This window comes from Setaria italica, chromosome IX (genome assembly GCF_000263155.2).
Source record: "Setaria italica strain Yugu1 chromosome IX, Setaria_italica_v2.0, whole genome shotgun sequence".
NCBI classification, from domain to species: Eukaryota; Viridiplantae; Streptophyta; class Magnoliopsida; order Poales; family Poaceae; genus Setaria; species Setaria italica.
Genome location: NC_028458.1, coordinates 56,661,219 through 56,684,876, shown reverse-complemented (window position 1 = coordinate 56,684,876; position 23,658 = coordinate 56,661,219). Strand labels below are relative to the sequence as shown.

General features: G+C 41.4%; 3 protein-coding genes across 4 annotated transcripts; 2 read left to right on the top strand and 1 right to left on the bottom strand.

Moving 5' to 3' along the window:
* The first annotated feature begins 4,821 nt into the window (after positions 1-4,821).
* On the top strand, positions 4,822-8,911 carry LOC101753938 (protein NPGR2). 2 transcript variants are annotated; one of them, XM_004985721.4, is made up of 6 exons: positions 4,822-5,247; positions 5,840-6,089; positions 6,172-6,421; positions 6,512-7,728; positions 8,043-8,193; positions 8,351-8,911. In XM_004985721.4, the coding sequence occupies exons 2-6, from the start codon at positions 5,841-5,843 to the stop codon at positions 8,665-8,667; spliced, it is 2,184 nt and encodes a 727-aa protein (XP_004985778.1). In that variant the 5' UTR covers positions 4,822-5,247; position 5,840; the 3' UTR covers positions 8,668-8,911. The 2 variants fall into 2 exon arrangements, with proteins under 2 accessions (XP_004985778.1, XP_004985777.1); XM_004985720.3 differs by having other exon boundaries at positions 4,823-5,247; positions 5,813-6,089.
* Positions 8,912-9,251: 340 nt separating this feature from the next.
* Positions 9,252-16,812, bottom strand: LOC101753519 (splicing factor U2af large subunit B). Its single transcript, XM_004985719.2, has 10 exons — positions 16,662-16,812; positions 14,188-15,833; positions 13,963-14,100; positions 11,828-11,899; positions 11,350-11,391; positions 11,136-11,225; positions 10,955-11,062; positions 10,786-10,878; positions 10,387-10,466; positions 9,252-10,307 (listed from the first exon to the last, which is right to left on the bottom strand). The coding sequence occupies exons 2-10, from the start codon at positions 15,715-15,717 to the stop codon at positions 9,539-9,541; spliced, it is 2,922 nt and encodes a 973-aa protein (XP_004985776.1). The 5' UTR covers positions 15,718-15,833; positions 16,662-16,812; the 3' UTR covers positions 9,252-9,538.
* Positions 16,813-18,612: 1,800 nt separating this feature from the next.
* On the top strand, positions 18,613-23,099 carry LOC101753116. Its single transcript, XM_004985718.4, has 3 exons — positions 18,613-18,884; positions 19,055-19,457; positions 22,447-23,099. Exons 2-3 carry the CDS (start codon positions 19,192-19,194, stop codon positions 22,502-22,504), a joined length of 324 nt encoding a protein of 107 aa, XP_004985775.1. The 5' UTR covers positions 18,613-18,884; positions 19,055-19,191; the 3' UTR covers positions 22,505-23,099.
* The last annotated feature ends 559 nt before the right edge of the window (positions 23,100-23,658 follow it).

Genomic DNA, 23,658 nt, shown 5'->3' with positions numbered 1-23,658 from the left:
TGCCTAATTCTATCCATCAGTTTAATCACAGCAGTGACTTCTCATGTTTTATAATTGAAGGCTTCAGTGATATTATTGGTAATATAGTCACACTTGCTAGCTGTAGAGAAATAACATATTGCCCATAAGTTCTTGTGATTCTCCTCAATCCATTTCAATGCTTTTGTGATGACGCCTTGATGATATAATAGTGATTATCAAATATGTTCTTCCTGTAAGCTCTTGCCGCTAGCTACAGGTTCTTCTCAAAGACCTTTCCATGATATTTCTTCTTAAATTTTTAAATTTTTTGTACAGATGCCTCATGCACTCTCTATGTTGTACTCCATTGGTGAAGACTTTTGTTACTGCTATGTCAATATCTTTCCCAGCATCAGTTGAAATGACAAGTTCAGGTAGGGATCCAATTGCCATTGCAAGCTTGTTCATGAACCACCCCCAATTATCTTGTGTCTTTGATCCAAATACACCATATGCCACGGGGAACATCCAGTTATGCCCATCAACACCTATAGCTGAAGCTAGCTGCCCCTTCCACCTTCTAGTAAGGGCAGTGGAGTCAATGCCCCAATATGGTCTGCACCCATTTTTGAATCCATCAATACATAGCCTCAAAGCAACAAACATTATGCTAGATCTCATCTTGGACCCAACCTTTTCATAATCTATCTCTACTATGCTTCCAAGAGACTTTCTCTCTATCTCTGCGTTGAGTGCAAAAGCATACTCAAAACTATCCTCCCACTTGCCCAAGATCTCATCAAGTGCTAACTATTTGCTAGTGTATACAATCCAGTATGACAACTTGATTAAGTACTTCTCCTCCAATTTATTTTTCAAAGCAGAAGCTCCAATTGTGGGATCCTGCCTCAGCCATTGGATTACCTATCCCTAATCCAGAATTGATTAGCCATGCAATTGTTCTGTACTTTACTTGTGCTGTTGCAATAGTGCTTGTTAGGCATCTTCTTAATCTGCCATAAATTAAGAAACATCAATTAGAGAACAAGAAACATAAATTAGAAAATAGCGACACATAAATTAGGAAACATCCATGTAAATCCTGCAATTGTGATGCATGTATTCCCCACTTGCACTTCTTGCCTTTACAAAATCCTCTATACCTCTTTGCTTCATTATAATGAGCAGCAATTTTAATCTCATTCAGAATATCATACTGTGTAATAGCTCTCATGAAAGTGTCTCTATCTTCAAATGTCACACCAACAGCAATCATGGGGTTTTCTAAGTCATTTATATGCTCAACAACCTCACAACCTTTCTCATCATAAAAAACACAATCATCATTATCTTCATCATCAGTGTTAGGAATATAATCACAACCAATGTTAGAAGCAGATTTAGCAGGCTCATCATCTACACCAACATATTCTATTTCATCATTTTTACCCCAAGGATCATTAGTATGAGAAGCAGGATCATTAGTCACACTAGTAAAAAGATCATTAGGTGCACTGGTAATAAGATCAGTAGGTGTACTTGTAACAAGATCTGACTTGCTTTTAGTACTGCATATCAACAGCTGACTTGATTTCATATCAATAACTGTAAGGTCAGTACATAAACCGGTAACATCACTTGGCTGGTTAATGATTGAAACTAGCATAGGAAGCCTTCTGGTGTCCCAATACATATCAATTGCAACAAGCAATGAGGAATCAGAATCAATCTCGCTATACTCACATGCAACCTTGTCCCAAAAGCTCGCTGAAAAACTTTGGACACTGCCTCGCTTATCTCAGCATCTAAGTCAGCATAGAAATCCATTCATGAAATTGTATCCTTATCACAAACCCAATTCTTATCACAGGTGGCATGCAACACATGTGTACCATGCTTCTCATAGCTAGGGATGCGGATGGCAAACCTACTGAACAATGAAAAAAGAAGTATAGGTTATTCAATAGGACAGGCGAAATTGAACTAACAGGAACGACAAAACTTAACTCTAAATACTCCAAATTGTTCATGACCGCTAGACCCTCAATGAAAGCAACAAGGATACGCTTATCTTACCCATCAGGAACCCATGACAAGTCCAACGCCTTCATCGTAGATCCTACGCTGTGTAGCTGCTCCACACCGTTTCATAATAACAATATGGCGAAACCCAAATTTGGATGACATTCCAGCTAACCCAGACGGCGAAATTGCAAATTTCTCCTTTTTAGGCGCAAGTGAGCGCTGCGGGGCTAATGATTACTGTGATGACAAGCAGCTGCAGCCACTAGCCCACTACTGAGCTCTGGCAACTCTCTCACGAGCTTTGTACGGCAAGGCCCTCTCGGCCTCTCGTGTGCAGCAGCCGTAGACCCGTAGCACTTTGCATTTTACTAGCAAGCTAGCGTTGGTGAATGGAGCTGGAGCCTGATCCTGAAGGCAGGCAGTGTTGCTCACGGCAGAAGTGCAGGTTAGCAGCTGCAGCTTAGGGTTACATGAGGATTAGGCTCCCTGTTTCTGTTCTGAAACTCGTTACTGGATTAAATCTCCTGTCTAGCAACTACTATTAGTGTCAGATGATGGTCTCAAACCCTTGTGCACAACACAACACAAAGCTGTTGCACTGACCCAGCACAAATGTGGCCGATGCTTTTCTGTGTGCCTCTAAGGTATGTGTACTTGCAAGAGTCATTTCTGCAAAGAAAGGCGTATATTGCTTGGCGCGAAAAGTTTGAAAGTCACATTGCAATCAAAGTTACAGGTACCACGGAGTCCCATAGGATAAGCTGCTGATGCGCTGCATGCCTGCTGCCACAGCAGACTGAGCAATGCTCGTACATCTGAGTAGTCTATTTGACTGCTCTTGATGCATCTGCCACTGTTTAGCAGCTGTTTTCACAGCGGAAGTCTGAATAAACATTTACTATTACTCAAGTTTCGACAGCACCTCCGATAAGTTTCTACAGCACCAATAACAGTCCTACTATTATAAACGTAAGGATGTGAATGTCACTCCCTCCGTTCTGTTTTCTACAGCTGTTTTCACTGACACAGTAGGACTGTTATTGGTGCTGTAGAAACTTGAGGAGCTGCCGAATGGTGTTCACATCCTTACGTTTATGATCTTTACGTGTTCTGATGAATGGTGTGCTTGCCTGATCGTTTACATTGTGCAGTGAAGTCTCAACACGGCTGCCGATTCACTAGAAAAAGGCATTTGAACATGAGGCCGTAGCGCACTCACGGTACGAGCTACAGGATCCTTTTTCTGACTTTTTTGTGCATCCAAAACCCGAGATGGCCTGACAAGGAGAGGTACTGAGCGCCATTGACGCACGAGTTTCAGTTGAGCAGCAGTGGAGGGCGTAGAACAGTGTCGTCCTTGCTGCCGGTGTCTTCTACGCATGCAGAAAATTGTTTTCGTACCAAGTGTGTAAACGAGGCCACTGAAAACTGCTCAAAATATCAGCCGCTGAAAAAATTTACTGAAGGACCGACAGGAAGTGCTGCTTAGAGTTAGAGATCAGATCACTAACGCCGAGGTTGATCTCTGCAATAGAGAAAGCGACAAGGGCGACACTGTCACGCTGCACCTGCATGGAGTCGTCTCGTCTCTTCAACCTGTGTCGTTGCAGCGTCGAGCTAACCATGAATGCGTGAATTTACTGGGATGGATCGCGAGTAGTAGATGCTGTGTGAACCATGTACGACGTAGAATACGACATGCCTATCAGCTATCACATCGCCTGGCGTGGCGCAGCTGCTCCTGCTCACTGCTCACTGCTCAAGCCCGTCTCTAGCTCTAGGAAAAGAAAAGGACGGCGTGGTGTGGTAAGAAATTGCAGCATGGTACCCTCAAGCATCAGCATCAAATCATCAACTCCCGGTGCATTCATGCTTTGCAGTTGCAGTGAAGTTCAGTGCAGTGCGTGCAGCGCCTGAACCCTCGAGCCTCGAGTGCATTTCTTGCAATGTCTGCCCGTAGTCGAGGCCGTGTACACCCACAAGTACTAAACGCACTTTTAGACAGTTCGACATTAGCTTTCGAAAATGAATGCGCTTCGATTCACCTTTTCGTTCAAATGTCTCTCTCTCGCCCTTTTCTTTCTTTTCTTTTTGTCCCACAATTGTCCTTTTGGATCAAGCGGGCGTTTCCATCTCGAAGGAGGAAATAAGAACTGGCGTAGGTTTGAACGAAATAAGAAACTCAAATGCAATCGGAACCTTATATTTGGGGCATATGCTGGGATTCGATTCAGTGCGGAGGCTCTAATTCGGTCAACGCCATTCTGATTATTTCCCCTTTTTTTTAGATGACATTCTGCTGCTTTCACAAGGAAGAAGTAGGCCTTTTGGCCCAATCTTCCCGCAGTTTCGGCCCAAAAACCTCGGTCTTTACGGCACAACCACAACATCGATTCGATCGAGGCCCAAACGCTTGGGCGCTTGGTCAAAGTTAGGCGCCACGTGGTCCGCTGAGGCCGCCGAGGGAACGGCGGACTGGACCCGGTCCCCAACGTGTAAGTCAGTGGCCCGTGGAGTGCGGTATACTCAATGACACGTGGGTCCGTACTGGAACAGCCTGTTTTTCCCGCTAAACCAGGCTGCTTTCCGGTTACTTTATCAATATTTTCGTCTGCTAATTAAAAGCTAAAAAATTCCACGCGTGATCGGGCGGGACCCACGTACGAAATGCTTGGAGATGCAGAAAGGTCCACGGAGAAAAAGTAGTGCAGCGCGTTGGACGTTTTCGATTAGCCGTCCAATTTTTCAAAGATTAACGGAACCACCCGCACCACTAGCCTGCACGCACGAGGGATGATTTTGACCTGGAACCAAAAAGAATCTAGTGGTATAGTTCTTCTCGCCGCTCCCCTCAAAGAATCTGCAAATTGCGATCACACCCTTGATTCTTCGTCCAACTGAAACTAGTAAACAAATTTCTGGCGGGTGGCTCTGGGTACGGCCTATTCCATCGCGTCTCTCGGATTCGGCTCCGGAATTTGAAGTGATCGAGGGAGGAGGATCGCCGCCTTGTCCCCTTTCGACTCCCACCCACCTCAATCCCTTCGCCAGTTCGGTCGCTTGTTCGGAGAACACCACGATCCCGGGCGGTGATCCTTTTGCCCCTCCCGATTCGGCCACTTTGATCCCAATTAGGACCGGACTGGTGATCAGAGGGATCGAGGAGAGGACAGGATCCGATTTTGACCGGGCGATTTCGTTTTGTTTTCGGGGACCAAGCCAGCCAGCCGGAAATCGAGATCTTCCTCTTGTGCGGCGGAGGTGAGCGAGTTGGTTAATCTTTGGCCTTTCAATTTTGTAATTTTCTTACGTTGATGACCCTGTAGCGCCTGAATTCTGCAGCCTTGTTTGGGATTTGGGCCAGTAGAATTAGCATTTATTTGTAGGTATTAGTTTGCTTTTTTTCGGAGGAAAACTAAGAACTCCGCAGTTAGTTAGTATAGGAATTTGGGGTGATTTCCAGTAGATATTTTTCATATTTTTTTCTCTGATCCGCACGATTTGGACAAAATATCATTCAAATTTCTTCAACCTTTGTGGTGGCTGCGAAATTCTTCGTTTGTTTGATCAAGATTTTCATCCTTTTATTACTATCGCGTAGAACTTTGTGCCATTTTGAAGTCTCCCAAAATCCTTATTGTCACTGAGCTCTGAACTCTGGAGCATACTCGTTTTGATTAGTTGATTGCATCAGCCATCAAGCCATCGAGCACATACCAGTGGCTTCTGTAGGATAATTGTAGTTGCTCATATTGCTCCAAGCTATGCAATGTTGTGGTTAAAATAGCAAGAGATTTCATATTTGGATATTTGGTAATTGCAACAGATAAGCCGATTGAACATGACGTGGCAGGATGAAGGTTACGAAAGAGAGGGGGAGATTTAGCAGATTTATTCGCCGCATATCAGTGCAATGCCTGTGCTCTGGGCATCAGATGAACAGAATGGATCGAGCAGTCCAATTATCGGAGAACGTAGACATCAAGGATGGCCTGAACAGCCGGTACTCATCTCCAAATTTTGTGATTGAGCAGCCTGTCAACAATGCTGGTATGGAGGAAGCTGAGTTGTCCCTCCAGCGAGTTGGCTCCCTTAATTATGAGGTTGGTGCTCCATTCTATTGCTTAAAGAATCTTGTAACAACATAGTCAGCTCAAACTGTGCGTAATGGTTAAAAAATTTCAGGAAGCAAGGGCATTGCTTGGAAGGGTAGAATACCAAAGAGGGCATATTGAAGAAGCACTTCGAGTGTTTGATGGGATAAAAGTATCTGCACTAATTCCTGAGATGAAAATATCTATTGCCAGAAAAGTGGGCCAGCAAAAGCCTCGCCCATATTCCAGCTCCCCAGCACTGCCTTTCCATGCTGTTACTGTACTAATTGAGACTATACATCTTAAAGCTCTAGCACTTAATGATCTTGGAAGGTTTGAAGGTAGAGACCCAGCTTCTCTGCAGTCTTTTTTTTTCTTGCTTATTTTTTCAAGACTTTTAATCGTAACTCCAACTACATTTGATTTTGCAGAAGCTGCACGTGAGTGCAGTACAATATTGGACATTGTTGAATCTGCAGTACCTGAAGGTTTGCCATCCAACTTTGGAAATGATTGCAACTTGAATGAAACAATATGCAGAGCAGTTGAGTTACTTCCTGAGCTTTGGAAATTAGGAGGTTTTCCTCTTGAAACTGTCTCTTCATATAGGAGGGCGCTTGTTACTAACTGGAACCTTGATGCAAAGACCATTGCTAAAATACAGAAGGAATTTGCTATTTTTCTGTTATACAGTGGTTGTGAAGCTAGCCCTCCCAAACTTCGATTTCAATTGGATGGTTTATTTGTACCTCAGAACAATCTGGAAGAAGCTATTCTTCTTTTATTAATTCTTTTGATGAAGTTCAATCTTAGGAGGATTGAGAGGGATCCAACTGTGATGCATCACCTTACTTTTGCACTGTCCATGTGTGGGCAGTTGAAACCTCTAGCTCGTCAGTTTGAGGCACTATTGCCTGGTGTTCTGGAAAATAGAGAGTGGTCGTACAATGTTGCATTGTGCTACCTAGCATCAGATGATGATTTAACTGCACTGGATCTGCTTAGAAGAGTATTGAAGTCTGGAGAAGATTCAAATAGTCTCAAGGAACTTCTCCTGGCTTCAAAAATTTGTGGTGAGAGCGGCGCGCATGTTGGAGAAGGTGTTCTATACGCTCGTAGAGCCCTTGCCAATCAGCATGGTGGTTGTGATCAAATGGAGGTTGTGGCAGGCCGTTTGCTAGGCATATCCCTTTCCAATCAAGCTAGATATGCTACAACAGACATAGAGAGAGCTTCTCAGCAGCATGAAGCGCTAGAGGTGCTTGGTAAGGCTGGAAAGAAGATGGGTAACAGAGATTTCGGGATAATATACAGTCTCAGCCTTGAAAATGCTGTGCAGAGGAAATTAGATACAGCAGTTCGTTATGCAAAGAAGCTGTTGAAATTAGAGGCTGGGTCAGAATTGAAGACTTGGTTGCTTATAGCCCGAATAATGAGTGCCCAAAAACGATTTGAAGATGCTGAGTGCATCGTGAATGCTGCGCTAGATCAGGCTGGGAAGTGGTCTCAAGGAGATCTGTTGCAAACTAAAGCCAAAATTCAGATTGCCCAGGGGCAATTTAGGAAAGCAATAGAGACGTATACCCAGATTCTTGCTCTGATCCAAATTAGGATGAAGAGCTTTGGTGCTGGGGTTTCTATGTTGCAGGTGTCTATCTTTTATTTTAAATCGAATTTAGAAGAATTTCAAAAAAAACTAAATACTTTATGTGCTTAATATTTTTTCTATCTTATATTACCGGACCAGCTGGAGTACCATCTAAAACTAATTTCCAATATTTGTTAGAGAAAAAATAAAACATCTTTTATTATTCAGTTTACATATTGAATAGCAGTAGTCAGCTCTGAGTATATTTTCTGAAAGAAAAGGGAGAAAGTAATTTTGTTAGCTACCTAGTCGTGGACTTCAATTTGAAAAGGAAAACCATCTTATAGTCTTGCATAACATTTTTTGCATTGTAGGGTACCAAGACCGATAAAAATCTGGAAATAAAGACATGGTATGATCTTGCCCTTCTGTACCTAAGAATGCTGCAGTGGAAGGATGCAGAACTTTGCATAGCCAAGATAAAAGCTATCAGTCCACATTCCCCCTTGGCTTGTCATGCTACAGGTGATTTATCCATTTAATTATTATTGTCCGATTGCTTAGGGTCCTAGCATCATGTTTTTGTATTATTAGCAGGTCTATTCAATAGTTCATGATGTTACAGAATTATTTACCCCAAATCTTGCCTTTCTTAGTATTTATGAAGAAGTTTGCCATGCAGGAAAGCTACTTGAAGCCAAAGGTTTGTCGAAGGAGGCTCTGCGAGCATATTCAATAGCGTTAGACCTTGATCCTAAACATGTGCCAAGTTTGACATCAACAGCTACTGTTCTTCGACAGCTTTGCAAGAAACCCTTGCCTGCAGTGAGATGCTTCCTAACCGATGCGTTGCGGTTAGACAGAACGAACCATGTTGCCTGGTTCAACCTTGGCTTACTCTACGAAGAGGAAGGTGACAGCGCAGCGATTGAAGCTTCTGAATGTTTTAAGGCAGCTGCTGCTCTTGAAGAAAGTGCCCCCGTGGAACCTTTCAGATGACATCAACACTTTGAGGGACACTTTAACTAACCATGAACCAATCAGATGTTTTACAGGAACGGCACTGGCATAGGCAACTTTTCAACTTTGTTGCCACTTCCTCATCTCCCATTTGTAGGATGAGTCTGGAAAGTAGTGTGCAAGTAAAATGCTTAGAATAGAAACACATGTACCTAACATGTTATACTGTATCTGTCCTAAAACAAAATCACTCTAGTATTAAAAAATTATGCCATAAACAAAATCATTGTGTTCAGGACCAGCCTAGCAGGGCCCACCTTATTCATACTGATCCACATTTCATGGTGCATGGCGCGGTGCACACATTTCACTGTGGCCTACTGTGAGCTCCCAAACGACAGGACGTACATGCAAAATGCATCGGTTAGGAAGAAACCCTTGCCCCTCTTTAATTCATGACACTACGGTCAGTCTGAACGTACATGCAAAACAAACAAGTCTTCAAAAAGATATTTGTAAAAGAAAAACTCGCGCAGAAAGCTAAGTAGATGGCAAAGCACTCTCTTTAGATCGACGAAGTCGAGAGCTCAACAAAATGCGTCCACGTCAAAAGGTTTAATAAGGAAAAAAAAATAAACATCAACTTAAGAAGGAAAAATACAAACGCCAATCTAAGAGCGATGCTTAAGGATCTCACTTGTATCGATAATTTGGTATCCAGTATCCTATTATTCACCAAATATTTCATTCTACTGTGGAATAGCAATGTCCCATATTTCATTCTACTAATAGTACCACATTCCTGACTGAACATCTAAAGGCTCAAAAACTACGAGTCTCTACAACTGTTGGCACATACGTAAAGCTCATCTAATCGCTAGTCAGAGCCGCGGCAGTCTCAAACGCAGAATCACCTTGGGTATTTCTGCAAGTAGAGATCATATGGAGCATATCCAGCATACACGGTTCTGCTGCCGAAACGCCGTCCATGTAACGAATGTGCAGCCATGCATGCAGCCTCCTTCCGCATGAACTCCACAAGCACAGAACCAGGTTCAAACACGAAAGCAGTGTCACTGGTCTCAACAGCAGGTACTTTTTCTGCATGATCTTCAGTCACATCATCAGCATCTTGTTCACAGTCCCTTCCAGGTTTCTCCATTTCGTCTCCAGGCTCAGCGGGACTACAGATCTCTGATGTTCTCGGGTCTTGATGTCTCTTTTCTACTGCATCATCATCCTTTGCGGTAGTGGTGGCCTCCACTGCTGTATGTTTATTCTCATCTGCAGCTGCTTCTGTATGATCAGTTTCAGAATGTTGCGATATGGGGAGAGCAGCTCTAGTCTGAGTGCCATCTATGTCTGTGTGCCCATCTGCTACAGGTGCTTCACTCTCACAATGTGCTGCATTTGATGGGATGTGTTTGTCCTTCTGATCCTGACTCTCTGGAATAAGATCTCTATCTTTAGTTTCTGTAGCGTCAGAATGATTGAGAATATCTATGCTCTGATTCGGCATAGAACATTCTGATCCAGCCTTTGCAGTGTTTTCAATATCACCAAATCCAGGGCACTCAATCTTGACTGGCCTGTCTTCCAGCTCAACTATGTTATCCTCTGCAGTGTTGTCACTACGAGCAGCATATTCAACCACATTTACTGACTTGACGGCTCCAAACCTGTGAATCTTGTCCATAGTATAAGTTGATATCCACCATAATCAATGACACGAAATGAATGTAAAAGAATCGTACACACCTTGCACATTCGATACGTACATCTTCCAATGTCTCTTCCAGCTCTGATTTCGACAGTAGCACATACTCTTCATCATCAAACTACATATGTTGCACAGCATCTTTTTACAAACTTTAAAAATGTGAAAATCAAGTGATGGGTTGATATTTTTGTTCAATGACATAATTAGTGTTAGAATTCAGGATTGCTGCACCAGTGCATCATTCTAACAATGACAGGATCATACAATAACCCCCAGGATTGAATTTATTTGTTTATTTATTTGAGCTCATAAGATCTAGAAACAAATAACAGCAATGAGGGAAAAAAAATATGAAGCCACAAAATGTTTTCATTTGGAGGGCATTGTTGATTTAACTATAGGAAATTAAAGCGAAAAGCAATAAAACTACAGCGTACCACATCTTTTAGTTGCAGGACCTTAGTTGGTTCTTCAAGAAGTGATTTGGCATTGTCAGGGATACCATAAAACGGGGAGGCCTCATTAGCAGCCTGAAAATTCAACTAGAACATATTATTTCAAATAATGGAATAAATAAGGGTAACGAATAGGTTGAAATAGTGGTACCTCCACAGGAGGATCGGGAAACACGTGGACAGCAGTCAGTACACATCCACCAAGCTTCATCCCATTGAGGCCAGCACATGCCTTGGATGTAATGGAGCGATCGGCATACTGCCCATATTGAATTAATCAGAAGTGTCTATGATGATCATATGCTCTAGCTTATGCACACTACACTTCATACCTCAAGAAATGCACAAGGCCCACCAAGCTCATCATTAAAAAGAAAGCGGTATGCAGCCAATGGGCCAAATGCACTAACAATCTCCATTAGCTGAAAGAGAAGGAAATGCAGTTACTTGTCAAGAACATATAACTATAATATCCTCACGAAGCAAGAACAACAATAGTCAATACTCAATATATAAAGCACAGATACTTATGGCCTCTCATATTACCATCTCGGATGAGATCATTCCAGCAATCCCCGCTATGAAAATCTGTAAAATTCAAAGTGAAACATAAAGCATAAACATTATAACAACAAAAATCAACAGTCAAATCTTCTTGCGCTTGGCTATTTTGAAAATATCTGGTGTAAATATTAGATGCACATGCCAAGTCGCAACAACTACACTTCATTAAATAAGATAATTTGAGAAAATAAGAAAAGGGGAACAAAACTCAGTTAACTCTTTTTTCTGTGATGAGAGAAGAGATGGATTGACTGAATGTACAAGAGTTCTCCATAAATGGAAGTAGCTTTGAAATGAAACCAGACACAACAATGGAGTAACTTCATAGTTGTCAACAAGCAATTTTACCTCAACTGAGTTCTCGCAGAACAATACAACAGGCAGGAAGCCGAGAATGTCCAAAAATTTCTCACACAATTCTCTTTAAAAAGATAGAACAAGCAGAAACCAATTATGTTACCTTGTATGGTGAATCTGCAACTACGTCAGATATTAACCCAGTCTCTTCAGCAGGCTTCTTAGGAGCTACATTCTGCAGGGAACAAAAAGGTATGTCTTAACATTTAAAATGCAATATCTAAAATTCTGAATGTCCTCATATTTAAAATATATAAATCTCCAAAAAATCAATGTCGTAACAATCAAAATATAATACAGACAAATCAACCCAGTTACTTCTGTCAAGCAGCAAACATACTACGTATAAGTAAATAACACTGATATTTCAACAGCTAATGGTGATGGAAAGCAATCACTGTGAACTATTGTTAGGTGTAGAAGAAAAGTCTGGTTCATGACTCTGACTTGAACACCATAATACTAACAGAGACCTGATGTCACATGTTTGCATGATACTATTGTTAAGCTAGTCATGTTGGTGGTATACAGCACATTTGACCTGGACCGCAACCCCAAACAAGGCCATCTAGCCACGCAACCTAAGGTGCACCAACCAGGCCAATCCCCTCATTAGAACTGATGTGGGAGAATCACTATCCACTTCCATCTCTACGGTATTTGTTTGTGATGTTCCCTTATCAGCTACAGGTGGAACAGATAACCATATCTACCTATGTAAAGAAACTTTTGTGCTTTTGGAAGTAAAGAGGCCAGAGATAAAAATAAGGGAACTAAGATGTAAGACAACCTCCATGAAATAAACTGAGCAAGAAAATATTAGAAATGCAACACAAAAGAGCAAAATAGTAAAGTCAATTTTTGTTAAACTAAATGAAGAATAACTTTGAAGTTGTCAAAGTTTAAATGATATCTCTTGCCACCGAATTGCACTCAGCTGTAGATATTTGGATAATTAGGCTTAGCAATCAGCATACTCAATGTTTGCTAACAATACATTTACTTGAACCATGCTGTACAAGATGTCTTCCTAATGTTTCCATGAACTGAGCACCATAAGGACTCTGCCTGTCTGCCAGCACTGTAATGAGCCAATGAAATCTGGAAGTAGCAGCAGTCACATAATAATGGCCTACACCAGGAAGTCTGCTTTACAATTCCTTTGCTTCACGATGCTGCTGAACGTGAATTATGACACACCCAATTAAAATACCCTATTTGAGAGATTTCAATATGACCGTCAGACAGGAATTTGTCGAATGATAGAAATATATGTCATGAACAAACAGCAACTCTAGAATACTTTTTGCACCATGAATAAATCTGAATATATCTACTCCAGAATAATTTTCACAACATATTGCAAGGTTCACCGTGCAAAACAGAAATGAAGGTACCAATTGCAAACATATCAATACCTGATTCTCAATTGCAACACATAGGCCAAAAGTAAAACATGGCATAGTTGAACATAACATTCTATCCAGATATGCAAACTACACGCATGATCACTCTAATGGTATTCATTACTGAAACATTAGGATGCAAAACATGTCAAGTGATAAAAGAAACTGGGTAGAAATCTTGCCATTTTTTACAAGCATGCAACTGTTAAGAGACTATCAACCAAGCACAAAACTAAATGGAAAAGAATATGAAAGTTAAAGGAAGATCTTGCAACTAATAGTATGCTAATCTCTATTGCTAAAAAGATATCCATTTCAAAAGAGGAAAATTTCTTTTGCAGAACAAGAGTCCATATGTGTAGGAAATGTTTGAAACGTTTACAATCTCATACGCACTTCTCAACCAAGTATAAATCAGAGGCACATAAGTAATATTAAACCATTGCAACATTTAGCTTCACACAATGACATCTAAGAAATTAAAAAATTAAAGTGTTGCATGTAAAAGTCGATAAGATGCCCAGAATTAATTTGAGATATTTAACAACTTTGCGATAACCTAAGTCAAGCAGCTGACTTCCACACAGCAACGAAAACCAGGAGGCGGAAAATTGATACCAACAAGGTCAAGCGACACCTGATCAACAGGGTGACTTAATTCAAACCCAAATCAAAACATCAAATATCAGGTTCTCAAAATAGACTGGGAAAATTATGAGAGGTGGTTTCAGCAAGACCCAAAAGGCTAAATTAGAAGGTCATCCACATGAGGGGAAAAAACTAAACAGTATATAATTGCAACAACATTGATGGGGAAGGATGGAAATCTTACCACCATTTCAACATATTCTTTGGGGCGTCGAATTCTCAAAGCAGATCCATTTAGAGACCTTCCATCAAAAGAAAGAGCTGCTGTAGCATCCTCTGGTGTAAGAAATTCAGCAAATGCCTGACGTTTTTCCTTGTTTATCTGCATTGAATCAAGATAGGATATTAATACATGTTAGTAAGAAAATGTGACACGGTAGGAATGAAAGTGGCATGGTAGTTTTCTCACCGTACAACTGAGGCATGGTTTAGACCGCTGGGTGTATTTAACACCGGTAGACAACAAGAAGTCATTCAAGCAGTCAATCAACCTATCCTCTGTTGCTGAATCAGGTAAATTTTCAATGTGCAACCTCCTGAGTGGACGGGTTGCTTGTGTAAGCTGGACAGAATCTGCAGACAAACTATTCCCTGCCAATATTGTCTCAACTTTAGTTGAAGGGTCCTTTGGAGTAGATGGAGTCATCTGGCCAACAGTTGACTGCAAAGTAGTAGGGAATTTAAATTGGCTTGCTTTCACAGGAGGTTGATCCCATGTGGCTGATTTCTTTTCTGGGGATTGAATGACCGGTGGAGGAGTCTTGGTAGTTGCCTGCTCAGCTTGCGGTGCTGTTTTCCTTTTCCTTGGTGAGTATCCACCAAGCCGACTTTCATATCTCTGGTGTGACCCGCCACTGTATCCACCACTCCCAGATGATCTTTGTTTGTCAACTTCAGCATACTTCCTCCTTGATTTCTCCATTGAGTAGTATGGACGATAATTGCCCAAATCATGTCCATGGTAGTTATGTCTTTGTTCCCTTGGCGGTGGGGAGATAGACCTGCCATGTCTCTCTCGATCACGATCCCTGCTTCTAGACCTTCTCCTTTTCAACCTTGGCTCTCCGTGGTATGGTTTTGCATACTCATTTCTTCCATCATTTCTGTCAGAATGTTTGGAACCTTGGAACCATGCAGAGTCCTGTTTCTTTGACATTGGTCGATCAACCTCTGAACTCTTCTCATTATCAAAACTACGGTTTTTCCTCTTTGTCTCATTTCGAAGCTTCTCACTCTTATCCTTAATTCTATCATTGTCAACGGTTTCATCATTCCCTCTTTTCCCAGGTCCTTTCTGATATTCAGATCTCGTGACATCACCATTTCTTGCTCTGATTTCACCAAGGTTTCTATCTTTGCTTTCATCAGCTCGGCTACTCATGCTTGTGGTACGTTTCTGAGAACTACCAATGCCTTTATCTTTGCCAACTGAACGATACTCATCTCCTATGGAGGGCCTCTCTTTCATGGAGCCCCTCTTTAGTGCATCTCTCAGGTCTTCCTTCTCCGAGGCCTTTGGTGTATCTTTCAGGCCATCCATCTTGTAACAACCTTTTGGCCTATCTTTAGAGTTGTCCTTCTTGGAGACCTCCTTTGGTGTATATCTCGTGTCATCCTTTCTAGAGCCTTCCCTTGGTATAACTCTCAGGTTTTCTTTCTTGGATTCCTCCCTTGATGTATCTCTAATCTTCTTTTTTGAACCCTCCACAGGCATATCTTTCAAATCCTTTCTAAGTTTGTAACCTCTTCCTTGTTCCAAGTGATTAGATGTACCCTTGTCATTTTCTTGGAGCTCTTCCTTGGTTTTCTTAGCTTCTGATGCAGCCTTCTTTTCACGCCGCAACATAATGTCCTGAATGCTCAGAGGTCTTGTGCGGGCAGCAGTCCCTTCACTAGTGATTCTCTGAGAGTCATGTTCACCATGTATTTTTCTACTCATCTTGCTCCTTGAGCCAAGAATTTCGTCAAGACTCAAGAACAACGAGATCCTAAGTTATCTAACCTAGCATACACACAGAGCCAAACCAACAACAGCATTTGACGACATGTGGCTTCCTGCAAAGAATATAAGAAGAGGTGTGACAATCTTGCAGCATACTTTTCACTATAATAGAGGCATCACAAGAAATGGCAAATGTAATACAATCAGAGAGCCAATTATGACTGGCTGATGCAAATGTAATTTCATCGAAGAGCCAATAAAAAAACATAAAGGTGTGCATCTTTGATGAAGCCAAAAATCCTGATAGAAGCCATCAGCAGCCAGCCCAAACAATGTGATCATCTTCTTTTTAATCACATGAAGAAAATGGCCCTAATTGTTTGTCACTAAAGCACAATAAGTCATAGAGAATGAAATATTTCAGTGTTGCCCGCCTAACCCTTGCTAGTATATCGCAAAGTTCATTTTACTTTGAGGATTCTAAAATCCTGATAAAAGCCATTAGCAGCTAGATGTAAACAATGTGATAGGTATAGTTTTTTAATCTGGCATGACTACATGAGGAACCTGCCAAATTGTTTGCCTCTAGGACCCAAGAAGACAAGGAGGACAACATGTGTCAGTGTTATGTCTAATACTTCCTATATTGGCCTGGAAAATGTTAATGATGAAACAGCTTTTATTTCAGAAGATTAGCTCAAACGAACAAGTGCCGATAGCAATCAAAAAACTTGCATGATGTTTTGCTCTAGTTAAACCCAAACAAGGGGCCGGTCAAGTACAGGACATGGGCGTACACTTGTAAACCCGATGAATTTTGCACAAACTCGAAGTATCGTGCACACACTTAACTGGGTTAGATCCGAATACAACTAGTTTACGTTAGGGTTTGGGGTGCTCGGTTCCGCACAGCAGGAAGGAGAGAGAAGGGTCGGGAATACCTGGTGAGGGTGCTCGTCGCCGGCGAAGACCTGGCGAAGGGCGGCGGCGCTCGCCCACTCGTCGCCGCAAGGAAAGAAAGGCGAAAGAGAGAGAGGCAGAGGGTGAACGGGACAAAAAAAGGGGGGAGAGGGGAACGCTACGCTCGGGCGTCTGGCTGGATGGCAGGATGTGCCTGATCTTTATTTCACTCGGTTATTAAGTCTGCCTCCCCGGTGTAAATTTAAAATAATTTTTATTTTAATACTCGTATTCCTAATAAGTGAAAATGCATGTCTATTTTCAAACTATATTGGCTATTGTTTGTTTGGTTCGTGATTGGAAAGCGGCTATGATATATTCTTTCTGCTATGCTTCTTCTCTTGTGAGGGGTGTGTTGCTGCCGACTGACCACCTAGCCTCACTTTCTCGTCTACCTACTTTTTATCATTTTTATCAATCAATATCTATTTTTGCTACATGATTTGTTTAATGGATATAAGAGTTTACTCAAAACTTGTACTATGGATATATTGAGACAAATATTATGCATGATAGATCCACTAGTTCAACTTACTTAACTAAACTCATTGTATGGTTCTATGCATCTACGTAGATAAGACAGACTATATTGAACTAAGTTGTGCTTCCATGTATATCACTCATATATTAGGAAGATCTAATCCACATCCACATAAGTCATAAGCTATTAGCTGCATAAGCACCGAGCCACAGCCTAACATTTTAGTGACTCAAGGCCAGAAAAAGATATATAAATAAAAATGCTCTCATCTTATTTCTATATTTTGTACACATATTTTTATTGAAACATTTTTAAAGAATAGCCAAGAGAGATACTGATTTTTATAATGTATAAAAATATTTACATGAAATCTGAAAAGGTTCCTAGGCTAAAAAGAAAAAAAACATGAGTCTTATTTAAAATTACAAAGACAATACTCCAACAATGTTCCATTGAACTTAGCTCTATAATTGAATTAGAAAACATAATTTTATAGGAAATATTATAAGATAAGTCAAATATTCGAACTGAGTTGGAAGATTCCACCGTAGGAGTTCTCTTTTTTGCATGTACGTAACTAATATAATGTGAAAATCACTTGAAACATATAATACTTGTAATTCCATTAATTAATGGTAAAAAACACATAATTTGACTATTCGAAAAAAAACACTCATTGTGTTTTTGAACCATAGGGATGTTAATAAAAAGGTCCAAACTAAACCTACCAAATTTGCCTTAAGTCTGCATATAACCTCTAAATAACTAAATCGCACACCCGCGTAACTCCATCATGTTATCAAAATCACATAGAATCGGCGCCGCATTATCATGTTTTCCTATAGCAAAAGGTAGAAAGCATTTTGATCTTGAAAAATAGGAGTATTAAATATATTATTCTACTTTCTATGGTTTATTTAGGTCCATACCAAATTTGAGGAAGTAATTTATACCTTGTTTCTTACTTTACATGCGAGTTAGCATGAGCACGAACTCAATCAGTGAGCTAGGTTATTCCCTTTTTGGGAGTTTTGTTTCGCGGTTTATAAGAGTTCCACGTCATTTAAAATGGCTTAAGTTAATGAATGCAATAAGTCCTCCAATGCATAATTTTATTCGCAGTTTCATAGACAACCATACCATGCAAACTGCAATGCTGATTGGATGCAATAGGATGAAATGAAACTTTCTCGCCTTCAATGACAGCTTCAAGTATCGTAATATCAAAAATAATATGTGCCTAACTTTATCTTACAATATCATCAAATTTGTTGGTATTGAAGATGAAATCTTTATGAAAGCTCTACCGCTACCGGAAACGATCTTTGACACGGCTCAAGAATTAGTTAAACGTAATCCAAATCTTTGATTACCGAAGATTAATAATTAACTAAACCTAGATAAGGATGATTGAGGATAAATGTAGGTTATCGTTAGCGCCTAGCGGGGAACGGGAGAGAAGCTACACGCGCGCGGGTTAGGCGTCGCCATCGCCACCCCCAAAGGGCCAAGGCGTTGCCCGCGCCGCGCCCCCCTCCCTCCCTAGTGCGCTGCCTCAACGCGCTCGCCTGATTCGCTTGCCCGCGATTCCTCCCCACCAATTCTCCAACCCAACCCAATCCAGCATCTCAAAATTTCCGCAATCTTGAGTCGCCTTTGGCTCCAAATCCACCTCCTTCGATTCGGAAATCCCCTGCCCTCCTCCGATTTTGCGCCAAATTCGGTTAGTTTATTACTCTCAGAGCTTATTACCAATCGCGTGGGTAGATTCGGTTCGTGTTAGTTTTCACTTTCACGCTAAATTTCTGGATTTTCCCTTCATTCTGGTTTGATTTCTTGTCGTTGTTTCTCCCTTTCTGAAATTGAATTGGACGTTTTGAAATTCATGAGCAGACTCGACCTCAAGATCCGGCTCAGATTTTACCCTACGATATTCGCATCGAATACTAGTTGCCAATTTGAGAGGCTTCGGACGCGAGCCGCAGGAAGCGAATCGAATGAATCAGTCTCCTAGTTGATGCCACCCGGCGATGGATCGCCGCATCCTCAGGAGCGCGTCGTGCAACGGCAGCGGTAAGAACCCGCCCCCTTCCTCTCCTGTGGCGGTGTCACGGTCCGCGTCGGTCGCGGGCGCCGGCTCCAAGGACGACGCAGCTGCCGGCGAGCGCAAGGCACTTCTGCCGCGGCAGCCTCCCGGCGGCATGGCGCGGAAGGGCCGCAAGCCGTCCAACCGACGTGTGCAGTGGAAGGATAGTCATGGCAAGAAGCTCACCGAGGTCTTGGAGTTCCAACCTAGGTACGTTCGAAAGAGGCATCCCCACTTACATTTTACGTATACCTCGTTAATGTATTGGTGCAATTATATTAGATGATGATGTGTGGGATAGTGAAGTTCCTTTGAATCAGATGAGTTCTGCGTAACTTCTGCTTGTTTGGGAGGCTACATGAATTTGCACAAATGGAGTTATCTGGATAGGTACGAGTGCCCTGCAGTAACATTTGTTAGGAGTGTTGTCTATAGCAGGAAAGGGGGGAATGATGATCCGATTATTTGTCGGTAGCTGCAACTTCAACTTGAAGTGGTTTCAGTTGTTGGACGATGTGTTGTCTGGCAGGATATGACTTTAGAACATGGATTTGTTAAGGATGTCATAGTCTTCCATTCTCAGCAAGGCTAACGGAATGATTGAGCTTGGGAGCTTTCAATCATCTAATTCAAGTAAGTTGGTTCAATGTCTGTGGTTAGCTTTTCCTGAAGTAACTTGGCGACCTGACTAAGCTGCGGTTTGTCGCTATCTGGATTCAGGGTACAGAACATGTTCTAAACGTGAATTTCTTGCCTAATAGAGCATAGGCCAAGTTTGTTACTGAAGTCTAAAGGCATGGTCTATGTTGTTAGTTTTTGCAAGAAGATACGAAAGGATTGCGTAAAGCATCACTGCATCAGTAAACTAACTACTCCCTCATTTTTGCTATGCACCTAGATATAGTCTATGTCTAGATGCATAATAATATCTATAACCTAGAAAAGCTAAAACGACCTACAATTTGAAACGGAGGGAGTAAAATTGATTGTAGTCACATCGAAGCATGCTCATTTGAATGTTAATAACTGCAAATGAAATAACCTTGGGAAGGAAGCGAGGAGTTAGCTTTGAACTCTACTGCATATCTGATGCCTCAGCAACAGTAACGAGAGTTAGTAAAAGAAATGCCTTTGTGATGAGTTTATGTATTGGTGTCCATTGGTAAACAGGGCTTTAGCGATTAAATGTCTGCAAGTGTTATGATATGAATACTGTGCTATTTCTGGGTATCTAGTCAGGTGATGAGCAATGGAATTTAATGATTTGAGTCACTTCGTTTAATTAGATGTCTAGATAGATGAATTGAACTTTGTGATTTTCGGAACATTTATCAGTTACGTGCATGGAGCTGCTCATGTTAATCAGCTGTAGATTGTTGAATTCGCACTCTTTTGTCAATTAATAAATGAAGTTCCAGTACTTAGGAGTTAAGGCAATGAGTTCTCCAAAGAAAGAAAGGATCTAAGACAGCTAATGATCACTTTCTGATTTGTGTCATTTAACAAATATACAGTCAACTGGGCCAAGTTAAACCTGATCACATGTGGAGTATGCATGACAAACCTGTGCTGCACCCGAAGAAGACTTTTTGCTGCTCATGCATTGGAGTGGAAATATTTATTGTTTTTTATGCCATGCCTAGTGCTTTTCATGGGATTTGAAGTTTTGGTTTGCATTAATGAAATGGAAGTCAAAACTCTGTCCTAGTATATCTAGCAGCCAGCTGGAACTAGATGCGCTCACATGGCCATTGAAATTCTTATTCCCTGTGTATTTGGTGATCCAATGGAGCAAAGGAATCTGATTACATGGGCAAATCTTTTATGGGTTTGACCATATACTATAACCAAAAGTTGATACTCCACTAGCCAGGAAGAATTTTGTGGAGACCATCCTCATGGGACCTTATCACTAGTTGTCCGATTACGTTTATTTATCCAATACATCTGATTGTTTGGACCCAGAACAGTAACTCCTCGAGAGGCAGTTGACACGAAACTGCAGTGCTTGGTACAGTTAATTTGACCCTCCATTTTGATATTCCTATTTGATCCACATAGGAACATGTCAATTTTCAGCTACCTTACATTTGTAGGGTATAGTCTTATCTCCACAGATGAGCGAGTAGATTTTGGTAAGATATGGCAATAACATGTCAATGTCATAGTAGATTTTGGTAAGATATGTCAATAACATGTCAATGTCATGCTACTTGAAGATTCCTTTGTTAGCTTGATCTCAGAGATTTGGTGCTATCAACATGCATGCTAACCGTAACCAACTAAATATTTTCTTCTACTGTTAAATTAGTAACTGAACCCCACATCTTTGTGGTATTTGAGCAAATACTAGGTTATGATCTATACGGTCTGTAGGCTTGTAGCTTTCTAGGGAAGTAATGAGGCGAGTAGCATATCCTCAGGTTCTGTTGTGAGAAAGTTATTGCAGTTTGACCTTGTTAACATTTTTCAGGTTATGAATTTTGCCTCAAGATATTTGTTTTACATGTTTATGACACCATTTGTCGCACTTTTTAGTTCCTGGGAACCAGCTAAGTTAACAGCTATGATTTTGGTTACATTAGCGGAGTCCTTTATTGTCTTAGTAAAATCCTTAACTTTAGGTCCCTTTTAGGGATTTTTCGAGTTGATTCATTATTTTGGGATCCATTGAGTTCTTCGTTAACAGCTACAGTACGTTTTTGTTACGTTAGCAGAGTCTTATGACCTTTGTCAATTTTGAGATCTATTGAGTTCTTTGTAACTAGTCATGCTGTAATGCAATAAAAGATTATCTCTAGTGGGGCTAGTGGCCCTTTTGTCCACCACTATATTTCCCAACTGAGGATATTATGTTACCCTTTTGTGAAAACATTTTATTTCCCACTGTTGTCTTCTAACTTCCCAGCACAAACTATTATATTGCAGCACCACATTAGGTACTTTGAGTGTGATTTTCGATACAGAAAAACTGCTCTCCTTATTAGGTATAGGTAAAAGGGGTGGGGGGGCACGAAGCGTGTGCATGATTTTGTAATTATGTTTATAACAAATCAGATATATTTGCTCATTGCTCCTGTGTTTGAAATGCCTGGAGTGTCTCTGATCTTGTTCATGATGGCAGTTCAAGTGAAGTTTACTACTTCTATACGCTTTTGTTAATCTCTTCCGCTAACTACATCCTTTACATAATTTGCAGTGACTCAAGCGACTCAGATGACGAATATCTGGATACTTGCATATGCTCAATCATGTAAATAGCACAGAACTAAATCTCTGGGGCATCGCGCACAGGTGGATTCTATTATGTGTATAAAGAGCTGTATCTCAGTATTACTGTCTCCGGCTTGGCCCTAACAGTAACAGTCATGCATACATAAGTTCATTCCAACAGACTCTGTCTGTCCCCTCGTCGCAAGGAAGTGCATTTTGCAATGATGGCCAAACTGGTGATGAGCAGCAGTTGGATCTGTTGGACATTTAGCTGGCCTTAACTCGGAGTTACATCGAAGTCCTAGAATTGATCACTGGTTACAATAGTTAGGCAGGACAAAAGAAGCCGAGAAAGAATGCCTTTCTTTGGTTTATTTTTGGATCCCCACATCATCCTGAGTTTTTGGCCGAGTAATGATTTATATGATAAAGTCAAATGATATTAGAATGGTACACTACTAATTCTTATGCATGATTCAGATCGATTGTCAATAGTGTTTGATGTATTAACATGGGATGTTCCTTTTTGATACTTGCTGTCAACATCTGTTATTCTATTTACAGGAATTCATGTCCAGACTACTGTTAAAAAGTGTATTCTTCTGAACAAAATGATCAATGGAATTCCTTTGCATCTAATTTATGCCGCTTTGCCTGTACTTGAAACTAACGCTTTCTTTCTGAGATGATGACTGGCTTACCACAGAAGTGAAAAATCGCCGACCCAGCCGAGCTCTCAGATTTTTTTTTTTTTTTAGATCTTAGCCGAGCTCTCAGAAATGGGGTGAACTGGTGGTCCACGCATGACCATGGGCCAGGACCGGCCCATGTGACGCAGCCCGTTTCCTCGGTGGCCCTCGGATTCCTCCTGGTGGGGGGCGCTTTCTTTCTGAGATGATGACTGGCTTCCCACAGAAGTGAAAAATCGCCGACCCAGCCGAGCTCTCAGATTTTTTTTTTTTTTGAGATCTTAGCCGAGCTCTCAGAAATGGAGTGAACTGGTGGTCCACGCATGACCATGGGCCACATTGGACCGGCCCATGTGACGCAGCCCGTTTCCTCGGTGACCCTCGGATTCCTCCTGGTGGAGGGCCCCACAAGCTCTCCAACACGAGTTCCGTCCGTCCAACGGTCACTTGCCAGCTGGGTCAACTTGACCGTTACCACTCGCTCGCGGCGCTTCACCTTTTTCCTCAAC

Excerpts from the sequence above, each read along its gene's own strand:
- LOC101753938 (XM_004985721.4), top strand. The coding sequence starts at position 5,841 with ATGAAGGTTACGAAAGAGAGGGGGAGATTTAGCAGATTTATTCGCCGC. Across the intron at positions 6,422-6,511 it reads TGATCTTGGAAGGTTTGAAG|AAGCTGCACGTGAGTGCAGT; the intron begins GTAGAGACCCAG and ends TTGATTTTGCAG. Across the intron at positions 8,194-8,350 it reads CTTGGCTTGTCATGCTACAG|GAAAGCTACTTGAAGCCAAA; the intron begins GTGATTTATCCA and ends TTTGCCATGCAG.
- LOC101753519 (XM_004985719.2), bottom strand. The coding sequence starts at position 15,717 with ATGAGTAGAAAAATACATGGTGAACATGACTCTCAGAGAATCACTAGT. Across the intron at positions 11,392-11,827 it reads TTGCAGATTCACCATACAAG|ATTTTCATAGCGGGGATTGC; the intron begins GTAACATAATTG and ends TGAATTTTACAG. Across the intron at positions 10,879-10,954 it reads TTCCCGATCCTCCTGTGGAG|GCTGCTAATGAGGCCTCCCC; the intron begins GTACCACTATTT and ends TTGAATTTTCAG.
- LOC101753116 (XM_004985718.4), top strand. The coding sequence starts at position 19,192 with ATGGATCGCCGCATCCTCAGGAGCGCGTCGTGCAACGGCAGCGGTAAG. Across the intron at positions 19,458-22,446 it reads GTCTTGGAGTTCCAACCTAG|TGACTCAAGCGACTCAGATG; the intron begins GTACGTTCGAAA and ends CATAATTTGCAG.